The sequence below is a fragment of the Carassius auratus genome, chromosome 10 (assembly GCF_003368295.1).
Source record: "Carassius auratus strain Wakin chromosome 10, ASM336829v1, whole genome shotgun sequence".
Taxonomy (NCBI): Eukaryota; Metazoa; Chordata; class Actinopteri; order Cypriniformes; family Cyprinidae; genus Carassius; species Carassius auratus.
Genome location: NC_039252.1, coordinates 15,640,983 through 15,656,024, shown reverse-complemented (window position 1 = coordinate 15,656,024; position 15,042 = coordinate 15,640,983). Strand labels below are relative to the sequence as shown.

Sequence of the window (15,042 nt, the reverse complement as noted above, 5' to 3'; positions counted from 1 at the left end):
TACACGTGTGGAGTCATTGATCTCCATCTGTGCCAGGAGTTTGCCATTAATGCTGAAGTTACAGAAGTGTCCTCTCTCATAGTAGATGATACAATGGCCCTCACTGGACACAGAGATCAGACGGGGCTGGAGACAGTTCTCAGGGCCCTCGAGGGCCCGCAGTAAATCTCCAGTGATGGTGTGCACCAAACACGGCCCTTCTGCAAAACAATACAACAGCAAGAAACTCTCAATTCTGTCATTACACAGCAAGCAGAGAAACTATATAGGGAGAAATTAGGGAAAAAAATACAATCACAATGTTTTTAATTTAAATCTTTAAGACCTTTAATTCCTTAACTGTAATGGGTTTATATAAGCTCTCACGGAAACCAATACTAGTATGAAAAGAGTTGATTTCAGATAATATTCAGATTGCTTCCTCTCAGACTGACCTTTGGCCCCACTGATGACAAGACCCAGTTCAGCACACACCGACACACACACCACCTCATGGTCATGGCCTGTCAGAACCGCTCTAGGTGCTGGATAATCACCTAAAATACAACAGAGGGTCAGCTTCTAGTATCCTAAAAATCTCATCAGACCTGATTTATTTTTTTCTGTGCCACAGAACCAAAACTCAATACCACACCTAAGTAAAAATGATAAAGAAGATTATATTAGGAATGAGATGAAGGTAGGTAAGCAGGCAATAGAAAGGAATGAATTTAATATATTCAGAAAAAACTATATCTGAGACAATTTTTCTATGAATGTAACATTAATGTTAAGTATTAAAATATGTACTATGTATGTGATATCTTATAATATACTGTTAAAAAGTTTGGGGTCAGTAAGTAAGATTTGACTTTTAAGAAATGAATACTGCAAGGACGCAATTGAAAATTTAGCTTTGCATCACAGGAAAAAAAACTATATTTCACAATATTACTGTTTTACAGTGTTTTGGATTAAAATGTATGCAGCCTTGTTGAGCACTGAGTTATGTAAATGAAAGCAATACTCCTATACTCTGGGTCATTTGGTTTAAAAACATTGTGCTTACTGTTGTTGGGATTGTCTCCGATGATGTGGTGTCGTCCGCTCCAGTACCACAGCAGAAGGGTTGCATCTCGTGAGCCAGAGACGATGTAGCAATCACCTCCAATGTAGGACTCGGATCGCGCAAGACAGGTCACCACATCCCAGTGCCCGAACACAATCTGAGTGAGTTTCCCTAAATGAAGAGTGAGCAGATGAGCATGTGTGCACACAGACATTTGTTTTTGTAGTAAAGAGTGAAAGTCTTTTATATGTACAAGTTGGCATACAAAATGGCATAAAATCACAAAAGAAACAAGCACCTGTCTCAGTGGAGTAAACACGGAAACTCTTGTCCCAGAAACCACATGCCAGGATGTAGCGGTTGTCGGCTGTCACCACAAAGCAGTGCGTGTTGATCTGAATGCTTTGATCCACCAAATCTGTGATCTGCCTTTTACTAATGCCGGAGTTATTGGCTGGGAAAGAAAACACAGACCAGGTGTGAATATTGGAAAAAAAAGAGTCTGAAGATTCAACCAAGTTTCATCAGACTTGTAAAAGGACAGTCCACACAAAAATAAAAATCCACTCATAATTTACTCACCCTCATGCCATTCCAAACCTGTATGCATTTCTTACTTCTGCAGAACATAAAAGATATTTTGAAGAAAGCTGGTAACCAAACAGTTTCGGTTCCCGTTGACTTTCATTTAATGGAGCAAAAAATACAATGGAAGTCAATGGGCACTGAAACCATTTGGTTACATACATTGTTCAAAATATCTTCATTTGTGTTGAACAGAAGAAAGATACATAAATATTTTTAGGTGAACTACTGTATGCCACTGACAACTGATGGGATTTCAGACCTAGTGACCCAACTGGCTACACACATGGTCACATGATCTGAGGAACTTACCAATCAGAGAGTCCATTTCAATAGGAAGGTGATGAGCCTGTTCTAATGAGTATCCCGGAGCACCTCTGAGACCTATACAAAACATATTGCTAACATTGTAAATAGACTTGCACTAAACATTACAAAAGGTGGTTTGAAACCTCAGATTTCTGAGAACTGTTAACGCCTAAGAAAGTTGCAAATGGTAGTGCTCACCGACTGTGTTGTGCCAGCGGTTGATGGCGAACAGCCGGCTGCATGTGACCGTGACCGCAGCGGGAACGCTGAGGTGAGGCAGCGTGTTGGCCGCCACGTGCGTGACGGGTGAGTTGGAGGGGAATTTTAGCACCATGATTACATCTTGCTGCATTTGGTCCTTGAACATTAGAGGACTCTGAGGAAGGAAACACTGATGAGCAGAAGAGAGAAAGAGGAGGAGGAAGGGGAAAGATTGGGGGGAGGAGAAAAGAAGGGACAGGGGATTAGAAAGGTAAAATACAACAAGGTGAAAACTACAGGTTGGGATTCTGGGTAAGGATATAGTTTTGGGCTGGTTTGGACCGTCAGGAGGGGGTAGGGCTGGGTGATATGTGTAACACCCTAGACAGCCTTCTAAGTGTAAATCAGTGTCTGAACCAGCTAAATATAAATTTTGTGTCCAACCGGACTGTCATTTTGTCACTTTGTGGCAGCATTTAGCATTCACGATACAGACAAATGAACAATATTTGATCCAATCACAACTAGCTGCAATTCTGAGCTTCATAAAATGAAAGTAACAAATACAAATCATGATAAAAGATGTAATAAATCATATGACAAGGCAATATTGATATATTTAAAAGAGATCTAATATAGATTACTGATAAAAAAAAAGTAATATAGATCACAACAAATAGAGGTGTCTTGAAAAGACATAATAAAAGAGATGTAGTCAAGTCTCACCAGGTGCATGGCGGAGCTGCGTGGAGGGTGAGGCTCTATTAGCAGCTGTGATGGAGCCTGTCCAAATGACTGAATCTGGTTCTCCGTAGACTAAAAAGATGACAAAGAGACAAAACAAGCTGTTACATCTTTAGCTGACAGACCCCTGAGCTGCCTCACATCTGACAGACATTTACAGACATGGACACGAACACTGAACACTGCTGTAAACACGCTGCGCTTAGAAATGAGAGAAAGATATTGACTGGAAACTTTAATATTATCATATAAAATTAGATTTTGTCTACAATATAATAATGGTTCTAATATCAAATTTACTGATAAATAAAAACAGCATTGCACTACTGTGTGTTAAACAGGAAACAATAATGTTTACAGGAAAATGTATTCAATATTTTAATTATATTGTCTTTTACTTTATTATCTATACTTTACATTTGTGTAAATTGTTTTTAATTGTTTAATACATTATTAGTTAAAAAATAAGATTAACTATTAAGGTTTTGTCAATAATACTTACTGTCAGTAATAATTAATCCTAATTATTGACATTTAATATTACTATTATTTATTAAAAATACTAGATATTTTGTCTTATTTAATAATTTTTCGTTTTTGAGATGTCACTAAAATGCTTCACTTTAAGATTACTTATTATTAATTAGTGAATTAGTTTAAGATTGTTATATTGACATTAAGCGTTTTTAGTTTATTTGTTATAATTGCAATATTAAATATGTAATAACTGTTATTAAGAGCTTTGAAAGCTCTTGTTTTATTTTTTTACTAAAATAACAAAGCATTTCATTCTGCATATTTTATTGAGTAAAGATGTCAATTAAAAAAATGTATTGGAAAAAATCAGTATTTAAAAAAACCCCAGCAATGTCTAATAAAACCCCACCAAAAACACAGCTTAACGTCACACAAGCAGGACAAGTTCCTAGCTCGATATCCTCTGGTGAATCAATCCTCACTGACCTCTCTTAACTGGGGGTCAGTGATGGTGTCCAAGTTCACAGATCCCTCGTAAGACAGGTAATGGAAAACATTGAGAGCCCTAATGGCCTCCGGTCCTCTCTGCTTGTAGCCGAAGATGAGATCGATCCACTGGTGCAGCTGACAGGACACAAATTCACTCTCCAGCGCCTGAGACAGGAAGAAGACAGCAGGGTTAACACAAGGACCAATCAGGGCTTCAAAAAGAAATTACTAGCCTTGTAAAGGCTGTGTGAGGCTCAAAGTTTATTTCTTTTTTTTTTTCTACAAACTACAGCTGCTTTTGATTCTTGAAACCAGGGCTCTGAACCGGTCCAAGGAACGAAAAAAGAAAACCGGAATTTAAGGAAATTTTGACAGGAACAGAACCAGAAACAAAAAAACAAAATCAAATTACGGTACGGTACGAACGGTAATAATATCAGAGGAACACAGAACAGAAACTTTAAAATATCAATTCTGCTCGGAGTGAACCGACTGAATTTTTTTTCTTTTTCAAGCCCTTCTTGAAACACTTGCTGAATTGGACTATATTATTCCTAAAGGGAGCTTAAATTGTGCACTAATGAGGACCAAAGGGTGCTTAGTCACACATAATCTTTCCATCCCTCACCATCCTGTTGATGCGAACAAAGTCCTCTGGTTTTTTGGCCCAGACTGGTAGTTCCACATCACACACGGCTGTCCTGTCCTCTCTCACCCCCAGGTCATATCCGCTGTTGTTCACGAACATCTCAGGGAGGTAGTAGAACTCAGGGATCAACTCCTGTCATACAAACAAGCATGCTGACAAACATGTTGACGAGTTACAGAATCGTTTTACCTCACAGATGTTTGCTCACCCTAACATCTGATGTATCCCTCTGGCAACTTCGCCAAGAGCGTGCAATGCCAGAAAATGTCCGATCAGGATGGTCGAACTTGTTGTTATTACAATTCAAGAAAAATGTTGTGAAGGGTTCCTGTGGGATGAAGGAAGTGGCACACACTTTCAGATTAAACAACTTTCATGATAGCTTTTCTTAAAAGCAGAATTTTGAGATGTTCGAGTTCTGAGAGATCATATAATATAACTGGACTATAGTGAAGACTCACTATCCTGACGAGCCAGAAGAGAGTGGATGCTGCAGTTGAGTACAGTGATGCGTAATGATGGGGCGGAGTTCCATCATCTTCCCACGTCTCATAGCTTTCAGCATAGAACACGGCTCGCTTTGGATTCAGGGCTCCGATTGGCTATATTATCAAAACAGGAAGGAAAAAAAGGGATTCTGGATATTATACTAACCATATTAATAATGAGTGTTATTATATTTAAATTAGTATATTTATATCATATGTTAACATAAAAAAAAATCATAAAAAAAAATTATCACTTTTATTCAGCAAGCACACATTAAATTGATCAAAAGTAACAAAAGTCGTTTATAATAAAAAAAATATTTTAAATACAAAAAAAAAATAATAATAATAATCTTACCATCCCCAAACTTTTAAATATATGTGCATATTACCATATGATTACTTAAATTTTTAATAAAATCACAAAACCAATTGCGACATAAAAACAAACAAGACGACATAAAAAAAATCAGAAATTCAAAATCAGGTATATAAAAAAATTCTGGATGATTTGTGTAGTTCTAAACGGGTAATGGTATGAAACTTTCAGGATTGGCATACCTTTGAGAGATCTCGGAAATTCCCAGGCAAGGTCAGATCCAGATCCTCTGACTCATAGTTAGTCAGGACCCAAGGGAAGACAGGATACTGGTTCAGATCATTATAGGTCCTCCCTGCAAACAAATATCAACAGACAATGTTGTGTGTGAGCATGTAACTTGTCTCCAAATTTGATGCATTTTATCGCTTGTAGTGATTAAACTATTAGTTGCAATCATAGGAATCATCTTACCTGCAATCGTGTTGAGGAACATGAGGTACTCAAAATTTGAAATCTCCCTCCGTTGCCATCTCTGAGTCATATTAGATGACTTAAAGAGCTGCCTTGGCGTTGCCAGAGAGATCCGTCTATGGGAGGAACAGCACAATACCGAGTCATCATTTAGCTTTGGCAAATAACACATTTACTGTTAATTACCAATTAAATGTTTGGACCGCTTCTAAACTAATCTCACATCACAGAATCAGTTTCAATATTATAAAACCTACACCAAAGGCCTTACCTTGCCTGAGGGAGGCCATAGCTGGTGCCAACACCAACCCGAGGTAAACTGTACACTACTTTCTTTACTGTGCCCTGATCCGGGAAATTGAACATGACAGATGCTGTAGAGATAATGAAATAGTGCCATTAAAAACCTTGAACTAAACATCAGTTCGACATGTTAAAACATGTTGGCATCTTACTCCTGTTGGCCATGAAGACCTCCAATCCAGTGTTTTGGAGCAGGTAGCGTCTGGAAAAAACTGCTCTGATCTCACTGAACATCCATTTCCCATGCAGACCCTCAGTATATGCCAACGCCTGACAAACGCAAAAGCAAAGCATTTAAATTCAATCAGAAGAACGGTGGTTAGCAAAGAAGACAGCATGATGAAGTCAGCAATATCAATGTGTGATCCTGAAATTCTGACTGGATGATATTCTCATTAACTCTACAGTAATTCTGTGTGAATTCAAATGTATACTCGAACTCATTCTCAGTGACACACACAGTACCTTTGAATCAATCTTTTTGAATGTTGGATCATCCTCATCCACCTCGAAATAGATCTCTGTTGTGGTGATCGACAACGTGCCTCTGGCAACAATCACAGGAGCAACGAGCTGGGCGGGTGTGCTCAAAACCACCGGACCTGAAGGAAACCATGCCACAGAATGAGACACTTTTTCATTTTAAAGTCCTGACTCCTGGATTAGTCCAGTGATTATGGTTAGATTTTCCAATTACTTGGGATTTCAAGGCCAGTTTTGGAAAATGATATATTCTTTTTGAAAAATGTAACATTTAATACATTTAAAATCTACATCGTCTGAACATCCATTATCAGTCCCTAAAAATGATCATTTTAGTGATGCCATCAGCTGTTATCAGAATGTTACTTGACTAAGGCTCAGTGATTTATCATGTTTTTGTCTCAAAGAGGTGGTTTGCCAACAAAAAACTCAAATCTGAGGAAATAACAAGCTTATTAGTTTAATTAAATAATGATTAAATAGCCACAGTATGTTAAATACAGTAAGTGACTCATTATGATAATTAATAAGCGGATACTTTGATAAGCCTTAAATTAGTTCATTTAGTCATCAGATGTAGCGCTTAAGCTCATAATCACACTCTTGTGCGGATTCGGCTGAGATTTGCATCAAAAGGCAGAAGGGATAGATCTTGTTCTGGGCTAAAACACTAATTAGCATACGCTTTTACTGAAGGACCAAACTTGCCTCTTGAGATAAATACCCTCGGACGAAAAGCCACTGGGAATAAAGTACAGTTGCATTCATTAGCACATGCATAAACAATTCATCAAAGAATCACCACAAAAATGGTTCCTGCATAAGCTGCTAGAGCGGCGCTGATGTGCGGGCTGGCATTTAAAACTAATTGGTTTAATAGTGCCATGGCACCCTTACAATGGGATCTGAGGAGGCTGCTTGTAAATAATACCTGCAAGGTTGTCGATCTCTTTCTCCTGTAGCAGACTGACGGCGTCATCATCTCCTTCCAGCATCAGCTCCGTCTCAGGGTTCTGATTGACCACCGAATGACTACGGAATGACTTCTTTGACTTCATGCCCTCTTCTTCCTCAGGGCCTGCCCATACAAATATAAATAAATAAATAATTACAATAAAATAAAAAATAAATAACACACGCACACATACAAATTTTTCTTTTTTTTGGGGGGATATGCATAATGTATGGAAACACATCAGTTTAATATGATATCTGAGCCATATTTGGGCACTGTAAATTAGACTGAGGTGTATGGATGTGTGGTGGCTGACCGTATTCCTCCAGAGATTTGAGAGCCACGTCTGAGTGGGTGGAGCCAAAGGCATTGCGTACAAATCTCCGCCTCCTGCGCAAATCATCCTCCCAGTAGTCCAAACGCCAGAAATCATGCAGCTGACTGAGGTGGGAAATAAACAGAGAGGTGACGAATGGCCAGAAAACAAGAAACAGAATTCCAACAGCAAAGGTTAACTATAGACTGTGAGTTTGTGAACCTCTGAGACATGGTTCCCCACGCTCCGTGCTTATTGGTCAAAATGTTGAGGATCTTCTGTTTCAGTTGGTTTGCAGTCACGTGATCTCTGTGCTTGGCCGCACTGATGAGGTGATCACACATCTTTTCCTCTTCTCTCCTGTCTGCAGCGTACTGGGCACAGTTGGACTATGAAAAGATAGAGCAAAGGAAATGATCTTCCCATCATACCTTACGCATGATAAGAATTTAAACTGTGAACCCATGACACAAGTGATCCACACCGGCTGACCGACCTCAAACTCAGCATGTTTGTGCACATCTTCTGCTCTCTGCCTGTTGAGGATGAACTCAGCCTCATTGGCGACACGGACAATGTGATCCTTCATGGCGTGACACAGAAGCCTGAGCACAGCGAAATATGTTAATGACATGAAAAGTTTGCATTATAACAATGTCCACTTTCTCCTTTCTATCTAGTGCACCAGATCTTTATAAAAATCATAACATAAATCCAGTCAAGAAGGAATTTTTATGAGTACACGACATACCTCCCCTCATTAATAAGTTCGATGAATGCAAGTCCTGCGTTCTTTTGTATGGAGTTCTGCCACTCCTGAAACCACACATAACCACCATTATGGAATGTACCAATCAAAATGTTTTAATGCGCCAAAGGCAAATGCATCAATGAAATGATTTTACATGTATTTGCAAGGTGTTTAAATAATAGTACTGTGTATATTTATGATGCACTTTATATAGAAACACACACATATACATATAAATATTTAAAAAAATCTTAAATATATGCATGCATCTGTGTGTATTTATATATACATAATGAATATACACCGTACACATACATACAAACACAAACTTTTATTTTGGATGCGATTAATCACGATTAATCAGTTGACCGCCCTATGATTTTTAATCTTTTTTGAGTGTGGATGATTTATGCTCTTGATGTGGTCGCTGAAGAGTTGCACTGATGATCTTTCCTGATTGGCTCTTTGCCACATAAGCGAGAGTGACTATTGAGTAAGAGAGGCAGAATGCACTTAGCATCCACTGCAGATGCTTCTAGAAGGACACATCACAGGCAGCTCCCATTACCCTCTGCTTCCTGCCAATCAATATTTAGGGTACGGTTTCGTCCCCTGAGCCACTAATGGAGGGCCTGGAGCTTCAGTAATACTATATGTGCTGATGGAGCGATGACGGGAAATAGAGGAGGGAGGGGAAAGGAAGATGAGAGGGCATCAAACACTGGATGGGCCACTGCTACACCCCAAAGCTCCTAATCCTGCTGAGATGCGGTAGTCTGAAATCTCGATCATCCAGAAGAGTTCAAAGAGGTTCACTAGGGTTCCTTGTATAAGATACTGACATCCAGATGTAATTGTATGATAATTCTGTTTTGAAATGTTTGATTAGTGGTGAGAAAAGTACATTTCTCCTCGTGTGGATTGAAAGCAAAGCATATTTTAGCGCAGAGTGATGGATTTTCAATGGAGTGTCTTAAAGGTAAGTGGAAATTATTTATCTCTAAACACTAAAAGCCTTCAGATCATTCTACATAAAGACTGTGAAAAACAACAGGAATACTTTCGGAATGTGAATATGTGAAGTTGAGTGGCATTATTGGAAGCAAAAAACACATTACTGTAGCCTTTAAACAGTTGAGCATAGTGCTAGCAAAGGTCTTGGGTTTGAGAATGCATGAACTGATAAAATGTGAATGTATTTTGCTTTGGAAGTTCAGAAGTATGCGGTGATACTTTGATACCCGCACTGGCTTCAGCGTAATGTAGGGTGGGTCTGAAATCAGATCTGGTTTAGGTCAAGCACAAAGCTTCAAAAAAGGCTGAAAAAAGACTGATGAAATGTTGCCACGCTGCAGCACTGTGACCTTTTCCAAGATTTGAAACTGTTTGAATGCAGTTTATTCACTGTTTATGAAACCTGAAATATGAATGTAACTTGTGCGGTGATGGAAAATATCGAAACTTCGAAATAAAGTCAATGCAAATTATTCAAAATAAATGATTAGAGAATAAAGAGAGAAATCTCACCTGTGAGCACAAGAGCATCACAAGCTCCACAACCGATGTGCTGGACTTCATACAAACTAAGCCTGTGGCAGTGCATTGACAGAAAAACAGATTTTAGCATGCGCATATCTAAAAGATGAATATAAACCTCAGTGGGTTTCAAAAGACTGACAACACTAGTGAAAATGTTCGCAATCTTAAATACGAACTTTCCTTTAGTGCATTTCCAAGTTTAAATTGCATTTGAAATCCCGGATATTCAGGACTTTTGGACTCCACTGTACATGTGTGTAACATAAAATTACCAAAAGTAATTAGCTCAAAACATTATTTTCTAATGTACACACAGTTCCGCTGTATTTTAAAACAGACAAACATTAAACTGTGAGGAGGTCAAGACAAGGTGAGAGCACAGACATTAAAGCCTGACAGGACAACAGGGAGGGGAGGGAGAGGACTTCATGAAGGGGGCGAAGAAGAGAGGAAGGAAATATAAGGAGACAAAAGACAGTGGTGGGACAAGAAGCAAACGTGATTCACTCTAGATCTGGATCTTCAGATTTAGGTTTCCTTTGATTTCTGATGAAATGAAGAGAGGATGTGCTCTCAGGACTCAACAATAAAGATTGTCTGATAGGCTGGGCCCAGTCTGAGCAAGTTTTGGGCCAGCTGATGGAACTGTCATTTTCCATACCATTACTGCACATTTAAAATGTTTCATAAAATATATATATATATTATATATATATATATATATATATATATATGTGTGTGTGTGTGTATGTGTGTGTGTGTGTGTACACATTTAAACAAAACTAAAAATGTATTTTTATGCAAATCAATTTAATTTAACTAGAATAAATCACAAAATGTCTTGCATACCATTGTAATAACTGCATAACAGCTGTATATCTGTAAATATATTATTATTATTTATTTATCAAATTTTCATTCTTTATGCATATTTTAATAAAACATTTATTTGTGTTGTGAGGCCAATGAAAATAATAGCTTTGCATAAATATATGACTAGGCATAAGGGGGGATCAATCCTTATTGTTGAGAAGGTTTTTCTTTGTTTTTGTTGACATCCTTAGGTATCTATTAAATCACTTCTTCAAAGTTTAGCATGCAATTCTTCCCTCAGTCCCTTCGGGTGTATTTTTTTTTTTTACATCCTTACATCCTAAACAGTTCTGTTATTCTCATACCTGCTCTGGGTCCATGCACTCGCACAATTGTGTGTGTATGAGGCAGCCAGTGGACACACACACAGCAGACAGTGAGGGACTCCACAGAGACACCAGGTAGAGAAGAAAAGGAGCACTATACAGCACCTGTACCTTCTATGAGCAACTCCTGCCCATGACTGCCCAGCAGCGTCCGCGAAAGGAAGGGGGCGAAATCCACAAAGATCTCCCTCAACAGGGGGGCCACTTTCTCTAAGGCCCGCTCCAATTTAGTCGTGATACTACGGGAGGAAAATGAAAGACAGGCATACAGAGAAATACTCCAGTTAGCTCCAAAATACAGAAACCAGTTTAAAAATCACACTTGCTTTAGTTCACACAGCTTGTTAGTATGTGACAAAGTCTATGGCGTTACTTCTGGGTTAAAGCCAACCTACAGGAATTCAACCACAGGGAGGCAGAAAGAGCAAATGCTTAACGCTTAATCACCCTGTTATACTGCACACATCACCCTTAAGTGCCACTGCGCTTAGCTACAAAATGAGTTAACCTGTGCTAAGACTACAACTTCAGCGCCAGGGATGCAAATGACGACAGAGTGTGAAAGGATAGAAATCAAAAATAAAGGTCTGAGGACATTCAGTTTGGTGCAAATAAGGAATGACTTGAAATGATTAATGACAATGTCTCTACTGAAATGGCAAGCTTGCAGGGTTGATTCTGTCAAGTTATTGGTAAACATTACTGCTGATTAGGAATGCATATGCTTTTTATGGTCTATCAATGTGTTTGTCAGGCATTTTGCAGCATTTCAGTTACAAACACTAGCTCAAAACACTGAGAACGAATCTTAACCAGGTGTGATGCAAAGACTGGAAATTACAGCCAATCAGAGCATATTTGATATCTACGCTGCATTCACATCACATTTGCATTTTAAGTCTGCAGCTAGTAAAAAGCTAGTTCACTTTGCTGAAATTGTCATGTCATGTAAAAACAACCAAAAGGGCAGTGGCTTCATCGGTTATTATCAATAAATATGATGTGAAGTCGGCATACAAATACAAATACGATTTTACAGTGGGCAGGGCTACCCAAAAAACTGCAATGGAAATAGAAACCACTAAAACTTAAATTATAAAAAATATTATTTTGGTAACTAAAATAAAGCTACAATTACTACAACTAAAATAATAAAGTGAAATAGAAATACACATAAAAAAAAACAACAACCAATAAAAATGACACAAATAGCTAAAAAAAAATAGACAACAAAAACAAACTCAAATTAACATACAAATTAAAATTAATACAAAAAGTTAATGTGTTAAAGCAACGCTGGCACACTTGTTTGAAAAAAATGAATTGAACAAATTAAAATCAGAGACATGATTTTTATTCTTGAACATTTATGGCGTCATACCTGGTTTGGACAAAGTAAATAATGAGAAAAAGAGACAGAATCAAATCTAGCGGAACAGTTGCAAATCAAAGCAGCAGCGGTGGTGAAGCTGGCCAGCTTGAAAACTCACAACCACCAGGAAAAAGAGGCAGAAAAAGAGAGAAAACAAAAAGACAGAGAGAAAGAAGGGAAGGGAACGTTAAGCTGGTAGCACTGGGTAAGGGGGGCCAGTTCAAGCTTCCTTGCCTAAGAAACTGTCCTGCATCTCTGGGGGCTGTTTGGAATCCTGTCAGCGAACTAAAGGATTTGAGTTCAGGAGGCGTCAGCCTGGTTCGCAGTGGACACTGGTCCACTTCACAAAAGGCACTGCAATACAAATGGGCACAAACAGACAGTAATGACTGTACAGGCATTCATTGCAGCTCTTAGTCTAAAGTGTGACGTAATCCCCGTGTGTTGATCTGTGCCAAATCAAAGGATGATTGAGCCACAAAGCTTCCGTGTCGTACATGCAAAGACACAAAAATGAAGAAAATCAATTCTGTTGCATTCAAATTAGAACAGATGTACCCAACCATGTTTGGCAGGAAATACACTTCAGATTATCAGTACCTCAAAGTGCATCTTTAAAAATGCACAGAGACCTCAGTATGTGTCTGTGAGGGAATCTGTGGCTGTGCTTACAAAGATTCACAGATAGGGAAGTGTGGAGAGCAGACAGATGTAAAGTGACGAAACTAATGGATTATGGGAATCATAGAAACAAGTAAGACTGCCATAAGAAAAAAAGAGGATGAGCACAGGAAGTGCGAATGCATGATTTAAGGTTTAAGCATGTTGGTAACTGGATAAAGTGAGGAAGAGCATGAGTGTGTGTTTGTGTGTGTGTGTGTGTACCTCATGTTTTCCACTGTGTCTTCAGGCATAGGTGCAACGGTTTGCACCGCTGGGAGGTTTTTACTTGTGGCACCGTTCACGAAACTTGATGAAGAGGAGGATGAGGAAGAGGCGGAGTCAGTGGCACCTGTGAGACATTACGGATAAAATGGATTAAGCACAAGGAAAGCTGACTATCCTAAAGAAAAAAAGGTTTGTTTATAGCGCTACAAAGGATGCTTAAATGTCTAAAACGGTCACTACGCTTAGAAAAGTGTCTAGACTTATGAAAGCCAATGACAAGCCTAAATGGGAAAAAATCATTAAAGAGATGCGCAGGAATCAAATGCATATATAGACCAACAAAATGTATATGCTCATGACACTGCGGTATGATAGAAATATTCAGGGCGACTCGCCTGTTGTGTTGATCATGCTTTTAGGTGTTGCTGTGGCAGCAGCAAAGATATTGGGCGTACTTCCTGAAGAGGGCACTCCACTGGTGGTGGGTGTTCCTACTGTGTTCACAGCCAGGCTTCCTGGAGGGGGCTTCTTAACAGGCACCACCACACTCCTGAGTGTGTACACACACACACACACGTGCACACACAAACACACAAAATTCAAAGTACGGTATACAATGCCTTTTAATAAACATAAAAAATAAATAAATTCAATACAAAATTAATTATTTAATTATAATAATATTTAAATGTATATATTATTAATATTAACAATACAATGAATGTACATAGACTACTGTTCAAAAGTATGGTGTCACTAAAACATTGTAAATGTTTTTGAAAGAAGTGTTTTATACTCAAGGCTGCATTTATTTGATAATAAATACAGTAAAAACAGAGTTATTGTGAAATATTATAACGATTTAAAATAACAGTTTCTGTTAGAGTATATTTTCAAATATAATTTATTGCTGTGATTTCAAAGCTGAAATTTCAGCATCATCTCTCCAGTCTTCAGTGTGACATCATCCTTCAAAAATCTTTCTAATATGCTGATTTGGTGCAAAATAAATCTCTTATTAATTTATACTATGAATTTTAAATATTGTGCTGCCTAATATTTTTTGCAAACTATTAAAACATTTTTTTTTTCAGGATTTTTTAATGAATAAAAATGAGTAAAACACTTTGTTAACATTTATAAAAGAAAAATAAATAAAAAAAGGAGTCCAACCATTTCAGCCCACCCCCGTAGTGAAAAAGAAGAGGATTATAAAATATTCACCTGCCCTGATTAATTATTTACATTCAAGAAGCCTGTCAATGATTAACAGCATAACCTTATGTATAATTTATTCATCAGGTTTTCTTAATTGGGAAGAACAAAGAGGATTGATGTTCAGAGGGGCTTTAGTTTGTATTGTAGAGCATCAGTGGATCCCACACACTAAGCCAGTCAGTGTCTTGAGCCCAGAGCACACTATTGCACAGAGCTATAATATTACACATTTCTG

The 15,042-nt window shown here is 38.1% G+C and overlaps 1 protein-coding gene across 4 annotated transcripts in view; it reads right to left on the bottom strand.

The window, feature by feature from the left end:
* Positions 1 to 15,042, bottom strand: part of nbeaa (neurobeachin a) — a 60,568-nt gene that overhangs the window by 2,911 nt on the left and 42,615 nt on the right. Inside the window, exons 30-55 of one of the 4 annotated variants that reach the window (XM_026274021.1) lie at positions 13,985 to 14,139; positions 13,587 to 13,713; positions 12,936 to 13,055; positions 11,441 to 11,568; positions 10,119 to 10,180; positions 8,592 to 8,656; positions 8,337 to 8,445; positions 8,063 to 8,229; positions 7,841 to 7,965; positions 7,501 to 7,647; positions 6,552 to 6,688; positions 6,239 to 6,356; positions 6,055 to 6,157; positions 5,784 to 5,899; positions 5,552 to 5,664; positions 4,964 to 5,104; positions 4,711 to 4,830; positions 4,482 to 4,634; positions 3,851 to 4,018; positions 2,870 to 2,959; positions 2,141 to 2,333; positions 1,946 to 2,017; positions 1,347 to 1,502; positions 1,049 to 1,219; positions 435 to 536; positions 4 to 200 (exon numbers count right to left, since the gene is read on the bottom strand). In XM_026274021.1, coding sequence (XP_026129806.1) covers positions 4 to 200; positions 435 to 536; positions 1,049 to 1,219; positions 1,347 to 1,502; positions 1,946 to 2,017; positions 2,141 to 2,333; positions 2,870 to 2,959; positions 3,851 to 4,018; positions 4,482 to 4,634; positions 4,711 to 4,830; positions 4,964 to 5,104; positions 5,552 to 5,664; positions 5,784 to 5,899; positions 6,055 to 6,157; positions 6,239 to 6,356; positions 6,552 to 6,688; positions 7,501 to 7,647; positions 7,841 to 7,965; positions 8,063 to 8,229; positions 8,337 to 8,445; positions 8,592 to 8,656; positions 10,119 to 10,180; positions 11,441 to 11,568; positions 12,936 to 13,055; positions 13,587 to 13,713; positions 13,985 to 14,139 — 3,355 coding nt within the window. Of the gene's footprint in view, positions 1 to 3; positions 201 to 434; positions 537 to 1,048; positions 1,220 to 1,346; positions 1,503 to 1,945; positions 2,018 to 2,140; positions 2,334 to 2,869; positions 2,960 to 3,850; positions 4,019 to 4,481; positions 4,635 to 4,710; positions 4,831 to 4,963; positions 5,105 to 5,551; positions 5,665 to 5,783; positions 5,900 to 6,054; positions 6,158 to 6,238; positions 6,357 to 6,551; positions 6,689 to 7,500; positions 7,648 to 7,840; positions 7,966 to 8,062; positions 8,230 to 8,336; positions 8,446 to 8,591; positions 8,657 to 10,118; positions 10,181 to 11,434; positions 11,569 to 12,935; positions 13,056 to 13,586; positions 13,714 to 13,984; positions 14,140 to 15,042 lie in introns of all 4 variants that reach the window. The other 3 variants (XM_026274022.1, XM_026274023.1, XM_026274024.1) reach the window with 3 other exon arrangements.